At 37.7% G+C, this 11,641-nt stretch overlaps 1 protein-coding gene across 1 annotated transcript; it reads left to right on the forward strand.

Moving 5' to 3' along the window:
- The first annotated feature begins 5,161 nt into the window (after window positions 1-5,161).
- Window positions 5,162-6,327, forward strand: LOC149174062 (putative LRR receptor-like serine/threonine-protein kinase At3g47570). The gene is made up of 2 exons (XM_089422522.1): window positions 5,162-5,467; window positions 5,578-6,327. Exons 1-2 carry the CDS (start codon window positions 5,167-5,169, stop codon window positions 6,045-6,047), a joined length of 771 nt encoding a protein of 256 aa, XP_089278648.1. The 5' UTR covers window positions 5,162-5,166; the 3' UTR covers window positions 6,048-6,327.
- The last annotated feature ends 5,314 nt before the right edge of the window (window positions 6,328-11,641 follow it).

Consider the following 11,641-nt stretch of genomic DNA (forward strand, 5'->3'; position numbering starts at 1 on the left):
CAAGATCTCCTTTTAGTGAGAGGATTGTAGCTTCAAGATTTTCATAGTAGCTGGATCTATCTTTGAGTTTCTTGATGGTTGTGCTTCTTTCGTTGACTTCTTTTCTTAATGATGTCACTTCATGCTGCAATTTTTGACATTGGTCTTCCTTGTCCTTGAGAAGCTTTCTTACCTTGTTTCCTTCTTCTAGTTGGGCCTTTAGTTTGGTAACTTCTTCTTTGAAAGCACATTCCCTTTTGTTCAATAGATCTTGTTGATCTTTAACTTTGTCTGCAAACCTTCTAAACATTGCCTCTATTTGACACTTTTCTTGCTCACCCATAAAAGCATGTTCAGTAGTTTCACTATCACTTCCATCACTTTCACAAGGAAATATAGCAGGAACATCAGAGGATAACACATTCATACCTGATAATGATTCTGAATCTAATTCTGAATCTGATTCTGAATCTGAAGAACTTCTTATACCTAATCCCCAATCGACTCTCCCACTGTCATAGTCCTTCTGAGATGTCTTCTTCTTCTTATGAGCTTTCTTCTTAAGCTTCTTTCCCATTGTTCCACGGATCTCCTTCAAGCGATCAAGCTTCTATCAAAGGACCTGCTCTGATACCAATTGTTGGAAATAATACTGAGAGGGGGGGTGAATCAGTATTATTAGATCAATCAAACTTTTCAATTTCATACTCAGAAACATATACGCTACTTCAATTAAGTGAACCCGCGTGTACACGCTACTGTGTCTAATGAAACTCGCGTATATCCAGAGATCTTATAATTCAGTTAGCTTAATCTTCAGTAAATGCATCAGATCATTATTAAGCATATTAACAGTAAACAGGTGCAGAATAACAGAACAGAACATCACACAAGAGCCACACACATGAACACAAAGATATAAGGTGGAAACCCAATGTGGGTGAAAACCACCTGCTGCAAGTCATCTCAATCTTCTTCTTAATAAGAAAATCCTTTTACAATATTTGTACTGGTGCAGTCTTATACCAGTACGGGAGCTACAACCCCCTTTGCTCTTGTACTAGCCGATCCATTTACTAGTACGCAGGCTGCTACCTGCTACAATGCTCCAAAGATCTCCTTTAGCTTTTGTACTAGCTTAGATACTAGTACGTAGGTGCTTGCCTACAATCTTCTCACCTCCAGGTACCACGTTTCATCAATTTTCAGACTGGATACACTGAAGCACAACACATAATCTGTAAGGCCACTTTTCATCCAATTTTCATACTGGACCCATAACTATCATTGAAGCTCAAAACAATCATCAAACTCTGAATCACTGAAACCCTGTTAACAACAGTCACCAGAACACAGAGCAGACACAGAACTCTGTAATAACCATCAGATCCATCTGCAACTTCAAATATCAAGCTTTACAATGTATACGCTACTTCGATGAATCAAACCCGCGTGTATACGCGCTTTTGCCAAAGACAACCCGCGTACAGATCTAAAAATAATTTCTCATAACTTGCAGCTGTACCAGACATCAGTCATACTCATAACATTTATAGAACAATACATGCGTCAGTATGTAGATCTAGAATAAGCATCATAAAGATAGTTCATTTCAAACCATTTGATCCCGATCTCTCCTTAGATCTAGTTCTCCATCAACCGGTGAGATCTCTCCTTAGCTCAGATCAAGCAATGCATCATCAACCCATAACCCTGCATACTGGATCTAATGCTTCATCAGATATTCAAGACATTTCAGATGCACTTGCCTAATGATTTCCTTCCCTTTATATAGCCTTAGGCCTTGTTCAATACCAAGAGCCAAAACCATAGAAATCCAATACCATCAACTTCAAAACTAGGGATCAACACGTCCGCCGAGACGCCAAGGTCCAAAACCATAGGCACAACTTCCAAGGAATAACCGCCATGGACCAAAGGTACTTTTCCACATACACGCGCTTTTGCTGAATCCAACCTGCGTGTACACGCGACTTGGGCTTAACGAACCTGCGTGTATGAACTTTCTCTTCTTCTTATAGTCTGATCATCAATTCCTTGCTGCTGTCCTTCTGCACTATGATTTCTTATCAGTGTGGTTTGCCATCAAGGACAACACTTGTCTCATAATGCCAACATGATTTTCTCTTGTGAAATTTACACTTGGTTTGTTACTAATATCATATTGCTTCTTTTTACATTCATTTTCATAATGACCATACTTCTTACAGTAATGACATTGAACTTGAGATTTATCATACCTCTGACCTTGTGCTTGATTTGGCTTGGGCCTTGACTTGGATTTTGATTGCTGCCTCTTACATTTGAGCTTGAAGGGCTGCTTCTTCCACCTCTGTGTGGGCTTCTTCCTCTTCCTCTAGCATATGATTTTCCTCTGCCTCATCCTTGACCAAATGATACTTGTGTCTTGAAGGAATGCTCCAATGAGGAGCTTGCTGCTCTATTCAATCTATGTTCATGAGAAATCAGTGATGCATTAAGCTCATCCACTAAGAATTGTGAGAGATCCTTTTTCTCTTCTATGGCCACAACAATGGCCTCAAACCTTGCTGGAAAACTTACCAAAAGTTTCTCAACTATTCTTCTTTCCTCAAGTATCTCACCATGAGACCTGATTTGAGTAACCAACCCACTTATATGTGTAAAAAACGAGTCTATATTTTCAGACTCTTTCATACAAAGTGTTTCAAAATTTCTCCTTAACATTTGTAGCTTTGATGTCTTGACTTTTGCCATGCCTTGGTAGGCTGTCTAGAGGGTGTCCCATGCTTGCTTGGACTTTGTTGCTGCTGCAACCCTTGGGAAAATATTTTCATGAATTGCTTGGAAAATATAAAACAGGACTTTTGAATCCTTCTTCCTATTGTCCCTTAACACATATTTTTCTTGTTGAGATAAGGCATTGTATGCTGTTGCATCTGTTGGTTCTTGAAAACCATTCTCCACCAAATCCCAAATGTCTTGAGAAGAAAACAGGACCTTCATTGTAATAGCCCAATAATCATAATTTTTGCCATTAAACTGAGTTATTTGAGGATTAGTCAAGCTTGTGCTTGATGTTGCCATTTCTTAGCGTAAAAAAAAAACTTTCTACTTGTTGGTAAATATGCTAAAAACAGGCTGCCCTCAAAACAATTCTTATTGCTAGTAAAAACACTTGTTTTAACACTAACAATATTTAACCTTCTCTGATACCATGTTAGAAATATTTAGGAAATTTAATTTTCGCAGAGGGGCAGAGAGTTATGATTATCGCGAAGCTACTTTGGCGCAGCTAGCTTCGCGCACTGCGACGCTGATTTCACCCAGCTACCTTCATGCACATGGAGCTATTTCGTAGACTTGGATTTCGCGGACGTGGATTTCACAGAGCTATTACACAGACTCAAAGATAAACAAAATAAGGTTGGAGCAACACAATAAAAACTTAGTATTAAATTCTAAAACATGAAAATACATTCATATGAGGTTGCAGCTCATTCACCAAGTAAAAACAAAAATTTCATGCGAAATAACACACATTAAAATACAGTAACTGTTGCTTTCACGTGCCCACCAAAATTTCTTCCACGATTTTCTTCTTACAGACTTGCACTCTTTTCTTTTTCCAACTCTCTTACTCTCTAACCTGTCAAAATGAATTTTTACATTCATATTTAACTCAACAGACAATTTTACATTTAATTCATGACAGAACGAAATTAATATGATGTTGTTGTTGAGTGTGAGCAGAATCATGCAGGTGTTTCTGGAGTTTGGGCAATAGTCTCTGAATGAACGCTTGTACATATATTGACTACTTTAAATTCTTTGCTGTGCTTCAGAATGGCTCAAGTCTGGCTTCAGTCCTTCCATCTTCAAAAAGAGACGCACCCTGCAAAAATACGTCTCACAAGTATGGCTGCTGTTAGACTGTTTATTGGGGTGGTTGGGATTATTATTTCCAACAGGGTTTATAATATTAATCTGTTGAGTTTATAATATTATTGGACCTTCGGTTTATTAATCTCTATTAATATAATTAATATTATTAATATACTATATTATTTATATATGGGTCAATATTATTAACATTGTGATTATAATCTAAATATATATAAAGAATATTGATAGTTATATTAATATGTTAATAAATGTATATTAATCATTAGGATAATGGTGAAAAATAAATAAGTACTATTAGTAATAACTGTATACTATTATTATATTATGTTAATTTTTTTATTGTTAAATATATAAATGTTTATATATATATATATATATATATATATATATATATATATATATATATATATATATATATAAAGGTTGTTACTATTTATATAATTATTAATAAGTATGAATAGTCATTTTCTAATAAACAAATTAACACTATACATCTAATAATTATTAATGTAATTGATAAATGTCTAGAAAACTATAAAATTATTTTTAATTGATCTTTTTCTCACTACTTCTGAGAATGCTTTTTAATTTATTCGAACTTCAAAAAGACGGCAAGATTTAATTAATCTCTTGAGTGCGGTCTTTCTTTTGAAAATGAGAATGCTTTTTCATTTATTCAAACTTCAAAGAGGTGACCAGATTTAATTAATCTAAGTGAGGTCTTTCCTTTTGAAAATGAAAATGCTTTTTCACTTATTCAAACTTCAAACAAATGGAAAGATTTAATTAATGTGAGTGCGGTCTTTCTTTTTTAAAGTTAGCAGCCGAGAAAATCTCGGAAAGATTTTTGATAATGCAAGGACGGTCTTTTCGTCACTCTATTTACTCCCGTGGCGTATGCAACCAATGCATTTTGATTAATTTTATTTTATTAGTGATATTCTTTCTTACTTTTGCGGAAACTGGGTATTTACCATCATTGTTTATAAGTCACTGCCTACTTTATTCAAACTTCCACACAAAACTGGGTATTTACCGTCATTATTGATCCAAAAATTCGACGGACGGGACGATTTCGAGACAACTTTATTCCAAGTTCGAATTTCTATGAATTCTAAATTCAAAGTTACGAATGTATCTATGCGTCTATATAAACCATCACAATTTGGTTTTCTGAAGCATTGTGATTGTTGCGTTTCAGAGAAGGAAATGATGGATAGCTGTTACGTCCCTTCTCTTTTCTGTTGCTGCCACCTACTCAAAGCTTTGATATTTCCATTAATGCCAAATGGAAGCTTAGAAAATTGGTTATATCCCGATGATGGAGAACAAAGTTGTTTGAATTTGATTCAAAGGTTGAATATAGCAATAGATGTCGCCCAAGGCATGACATATCTCCATCACCATTGTTTTGTGCAAGTGATTCATTGTGATTTGAAACCCAACAATGTGTTGTTGGGTGAAGATATGACTGCATATTTAATAGACTTTGGCATTGCTACTGTATGTTTTGCAAATAATGAAGATGGGGATATCACTTCTACAAATGCACTCAAAGGATCTACAGGCTACATTCCTCCAGGTATTATTTAAACTACATACCATATTTTAATTAATCTTGTGATTTTTTTTTCTAAATCTTTATTAACCATTGTGAATTAAAATCCTTAAGATGATGATCTATGAATGCAGAATATGGAGTGGGTGGACAAGTCACAACAAATGGTGATGTTTATAGTTATGGAATAGTGCTATTGGAAATGCTCATTGGAAAGAAGCCCACCCACGACATGTTTGTCGAAGGAATGAACTTGCAAAAATGGGTGGGTAGCAGTTTTCCAAACCGACTAATGGATGTGGTGGACTTGGGTTTACTAAGGAGGACGGCTAGTTGCACTGAGGAAGATAATAATCTCAATTGTCTTAGTTCATTAATAAATGTGGGATTGCTTTGCACAAATGAATCTCCTAAAGGACGACCTACTATGATGGTCATTCTAGGCATGTTGCAAAACATCAGAGACACTTTTTTGAGCCCGGGTGCCATTCCCAAATTGCAATCAAATATAACACATTTATTGGGTAATACAAGCACTACTCTCAACAACATTTGTGAAGGTCAAAGTTCTTCAACATCTTCGTTTATTGTAATAAACTTGTAGTTGTGTAGGTAAGCCATGAACAGATCTCAGATCTCATTGATGACGTAGGAGGTATGGACTGTGAAGGAGATTTGGTTCTCCTTAATTGCCTGTGTGTGGTTTCAATGTTTTTAGCCTCTATTATGGCAGGAACGAGGCCATGGACAGCCGTAGGGGCACCGGGACTGGTGTTGTAACTGAATCTTGTAAGCCTGAAATTTCAAAACTTCTCTTAGACAAACTTGTATTAAAAAAAAATTCACTTGCAAAAACCTGCTTGTCAGCTTAATATAAACCTGCACTTGCAAAAGGATCTTTTATTCCTTATCAAATGTGTAGTCTGTCCAACTGTAGGTTGTCAATATTTCTGGTCATTTCAAATTGGGTCGGTATACTTCTATTGAATCTGTAGATACGAACTGAGATTTCAAACAAGGATCATAACATTATTGATGAACTTCATGTCATGGAAAATAAAGCATTTTAAAAAAACGCAGATTTATTCAGACAGCAAGTTTTAAATGAACATTCTGAACAAATGGAGTAGGAATTTAAAAACCCGCGACATGGGTTTTTTTGCAGAGCGATCCCAATTGTCTTCATAGCAGGCAGATTCGAAAAATTGCACACCATTTGAGGGGATTTGCTGGTTCTTCCAAGAGGCGATACAGAAGCCAAACGTAAAGTGATTTGGAAATGAAGCCAGAAAAGGATTTCGATGGTAAAAGGAAAACCTCATGGGAATAAGCATATTTTCGATCTCACCTTTATTTTTCGCGGCAATGCATGCTACAGGTGACATATAAAAAATGTTGGGTATTTTTAAATGGAGAAATACCAAAACCAGAATAAAAATTCACCACAGAGACAATGCTCTGTTTCCTCTGTCCAAGATCTTTTGACAGGGATCCTCTTAAAACCAAAATGACTCACAAGACAGCATTACACAGTCACAAAGCATTTCTATTAATTAAAAACAAACATTCTGTTACATATTTCTTCCTCTGTTCAAAGAGGGAATCACAAAAAACTCTGCTGCACTCACAGATTTTCCACTGCTGTGGATATTACAAAACCAACATGAATGGTGTTCCTCTGTTTTTCAACAACAACAAAATAAAAACATTACATCCCTTTTATCTCTCGCACTGTTGTGCGTTTTGTGCTTACAGCAAAAAGAACAAACAAAAAAAAAAACTTACATAACACCGTGCGCATGCACCACTCACCAAAAAAAACTTAACACTACAGCACGTAGCCATGTTTTTAACATATGACAACGTATACAAACAAAACCTATAAAAAAAATATAAATCGTATGTCATATGGGACAATGCCCATAACCAAAATTAAAAGCATCCACCACTTCTACGTACAACATTAAAAACATTGAATTCCTCCTACGGCGGTCAACTGAAAACGACAAAATTTGATGTGTCGCGGGCGGACAGCACATTCGGGAAGTCAACGGCTGAGATCACGCGATCAAATCGCTGAGCCGATCCAACGTGGTTCGCATGCCAACCTCCAGCAAAACAAACGGACTTTAGCGTCCGGGGAAAATGGTTTTGGGCGTCGTACAAGAGACGCGTGGCGGCAAGTGAATGTGTTCGGAGCCCTCCTTACGGAAACAACCTTTTCGGAAAAGCGGTGCGATATCCCTTCAGCCAATTTGTGGTTTTGTTTGGTGGTTTTCGGCTGCGTTGAAATTATACATTTAACACTCCCCTTTAATTTCAACAGCTGGGCATTCGGTCATACCCAGACACTTCCTCAAAAATTCAAAGCTTTTCTGATCCAGTGGCTTTGTCAAGATGTCCGCAACCTGTTCTTGGGTCCTGCAATGTTCTAGGACAATTTCTCCATTGTTCACTAACTCTCTGATGTAGTGAAACCTTGTATCGATGTGTTTCGTTCTCTTATGAAACACTGAATTCTTTGACAAAGCAATAGCAGAGCTATTGTCACAAAATACCACTGTTGCTTTTGCCTGCTCTTGGCCTAAGCTTCTCAACATTCTTCTCATCCATACTGCCTGACATGCTGCTGCTGTAGCTGCCACATATTCTGCCTCTGCTGTAGATAACGCTACAATGGACTGTTTCTTAGAAGCCACGAAATGGCTCCTGAACCCATATTAAAAACATAACCGGAAGTGCTCTTCCGATCATCTACACTTCCAGCCCAATCGCTATCTATGTACCCAACCAAATCTGAATGTTCTGAGGCATGATATAAAATTCCAAACATTTTGGTACCTTTGACATACCTCAAAATTCTCTTTGCTGCCTGCCAATGTGCCTCCTTTGGCCTCTCCATAAATCTGGAAATTAAACTAACATCATACATTAAATCAGGCCTAGTTGCTGTTAAATACATAAGGCTGCCCACAATGCTTTTATACAAGCTAGGATCAAAATCCTTGCTGCTGTCCTCTCTGCTGAGATTTAATCCCATCACTGTGGGAGTGATGGCTGCCTTGCACTCTTGCATGTTAAATCTGCCCAAAACTTGATTTACATATCTTGCTTGAGATATAAAAATTCCTTTTTCATTTTGATCTACTTCTATGCCTAAGAAGCATCTCAACAAACCCATGTCAGTCATTTCAAATTCATTCTTCATGACTGATTTAAAATTCTCAATAAGATAAATATCATTTCCTGTGAAAATAACATCATCTACATACAAGACAACAATTAAAATTTTACCATCCTTTTCCTTGATGTAGACTGTGGGTTCTCCTTCACATTTGTCAAATTCATTATCCAATAGATATGAATCTATCCTGCTGTACCATGCTCTTGGCGCTTGCTTCAGCCCATAAAGAGCTTTCTTCAATTTGCACACTTTGTGCTCTTCACCTTTCTTCTCATATCCGAGAGGCTGTTCCACATAAACCTCTTCCATTAACACTCCATTTAGGAATGCTGATTTCACATCCATTTGGTAGACTTTCCATTTGTTTTGTGCTGCTATGGACAGCACTGCTCTCACTGTTTCCATTCTTGCAACCGGGGCGAAAGTCTCCTCATAATCTCTCCCAAACTGCTGCTTGTAGCCTTTGACAACCAGCCTTGCCTTGTGCCTTTCAATCTTGCCATCAGCATTGCTCTTGGTCTTGTAGACCCATTTCACACCAATGACTTCTTTGCCTTTTGGTAACTCAACCAAATCCCATGTTTTGTTTCTCTCTATGGCATTGATTTCCTCATCCATAGCTTCTATCCATTTCCTATCTTTAATTGCTTCTTCGAAATGAATAGGATCATCAACATGAAAATACAAGGCAAATAATGAATTCATTCCTTCTTCATAAATTTCACTTAGATTTCTAAAATTCTTACCTCGTTCACTTGGTGTGCAAGTGCTTGAAGATGCACTTGAATTTCCTCCTTGTGGCGTGCTTGGAGAAGCACTCTCATTTATCCTCAATGGTGTACCTTGTTGTTCTTGTGTTGGTGCTGCTGTTTGGGGATTCATTTCAGCCACCTCCTCTTCATCTTCATCATGAGACAAACAGTTTTTAATGTTCACTGTTTTCTCTATGCTTCCATCCCAAGCTTCCTCTTCAATGAATTGAACATCTCTGCTTACAAAGAACTTCTTGGTAGATGGGATGTACAGTCTGTAGGCTTTGGATTCATCACTGTATCCAATGAAGATGCATTTCTCCCCTTTGCTGTCCAACTTCCTCCTTAGCTGATCCGGAATGTGTGCATAGGCCACACATCCAAAAACTCTCATGTGGGTGACTCCTTGCTTTCTCCCACTCCATGCCTCTTCTGGCACTTTGTTCATGACTTCTTTTGTAGGACACCTGTTCAAAATATAAACTGCACAATGTACAGCTTCAGCCCAATACTCATTTGGCAAATGCTTTGCCTTCAACATGCTCCTTGCCATCTCCATGATGGTTCTGTTCTTCCTTTCAGCAACTCCATTTTGCTGTGGGGTGTACCGTGTTGTAAACTGTTTATGTATTCCATTTTCTCTACAAAACTTTAGGAATTCATTGGAGATATACTCACCTCCTCTATCAGTTCTCAATACTTTTATGTGCAGCCCGCTTTGGTTCTCCACAAGTGCTTTGAAGTTTTGGAATTTCTCAAAGACTTCACTTTTGTTCTTGAGGAAATATATCCAAGTCTTTCTTGTAAAATCATCAATGAATGTCAAGAAATATAGACTACCTGCTAATGATGGAGCTTGCATTGGTCCACACAAATATGAGTGGATAATCTCTAAGGGTGCCTTTGCCCTTATGCTTTTCCCTGATGGAAAACTATCTCTATGTTGTTTGCCCAATATACAACCTTCACAAAGGCTGTCCGGCTTCTCTATCAATGGTAATCCTCTTACCATTCCTTTTCTGCTCAATAAGTTTAGACCTCCAAAATTTAGATGCCCGAATCTCAAGTGCCATAACCAGTTCTCATCCTTTGGCACGCTTTGGAAAGCCTCTTGGGTGACTACTGCCATTTCCTTCTTGTTCTTCAAGTCTGCTCTTATTCTAAGAGGGAACATTCTGTTCCTTGTCATCTTCACTTCAGCAATGCATCTTTTGCTGGGTGGTATATCCATGATGGTGCACACATCATTTACAAAGTAAACATTGTAACCCTTTTGGATAAGCTGTCCAACACTCAAGAGGTTACATCTCATTCCGGGGACATAATAGACATCTGCTATGATTTTCCTTTCTCCTTGTTTTGTAAATATTTTTACCTCCCCTTTTCCCATAACAGACACTTTACTATCAGTTCCTAGTGTGACCTCTGATTTCAAATTCTGATTTAAGGCTGAAAAGAGGGCTACATTCCCTGTCATATGGTTGCTGCAACCTGAGTCTAAAAACCATATATCCTCACTATGTGTTTCATCCATGTTACAAGCTAACAGGACATTTTCTTGACTGTTGTTTTCTCTTGTAACATTTGCATTTTGTCTGCTGTTCATATCATGCTGTTTCTTTCTACAATCACTAGCATAATGTCCATACTTTTTGCAATAATAGCACTGAACATTAGATTTATCATACCTTTGTCCTTGAGCCTGATACTGATCTCTTTGTTGGCTGCTGCCTTGACCTTGGTTCTGATTTGTATTGCTGCCTCTTCCTTGTGCATTTGCTGTGCTACTCCTTCCACCTCTGTTCTGGCTTCTGCCTCTTCCTCTTTTGTTTCCTTTGCCTTGACCTCTTCCTCTTCCAAAGGACATCTGGGTCTTGAAGGCTTGCTCTAGGGATGAGTTTTCATTCCTACTCAACCTCTGCTCATGAGTCATCAGTGATGCATGTAGCTCATCAACTGAATAGCTTGAGAGATCCTTTGTCTCTTCAATGGTGGTGACTATGGCATCGAACCTTGAGGGTAAGACCCTCAATATTTTCTCCACTATTCTTCTATCTTCAATTGTTTCTCCATGAGTTCTCATTTGTGTGATTACACCAATCACATGAGTGAAGAATGAGTCAATGTTATCTGACTCCTTCATGTTCAAATTTTCAAAATCCTTTCTCAGCATTTGCAATTTTGCTGTCTTCACTCTCTCCATGCCTTGATAGGCAGTCTTGAGGGTTTTCCATGCATTGTGTGATGTCGTAGCTGCTGCTA

This window comes from Pinus tabuliformis, chromosome 4_1 (assembly GCF_031772625.1).
Source record: "Pinus tabuliformis cultivar Carrire ecotype Pingquan chromosome 4_1, CPIR1, whole genome shotgun sequence".
NCBI lineage: Eukaryota > Viridiplantae > Streptophyta > Pinopsida > Pinales > Pinaceae > Pinus > Pinus tabuliformis.

Bases quoted from the DNA above. Each gene is read 5' to 3' on its own strand.
- LOC149174062 (XM_089422522.1), top strand. From the start codon at position 5,167: ATGCCAAATGGAAGCTTAGAAAATTGGTTATATCCCGATGATGGAGAA. The intron at 5,468-5,577 runs GTATTATTTAAA...CTATGAATGCAG, and splicing joins TACAGGCTACATTCCTCCAG to AATATGGAGTGGGTGGACAA.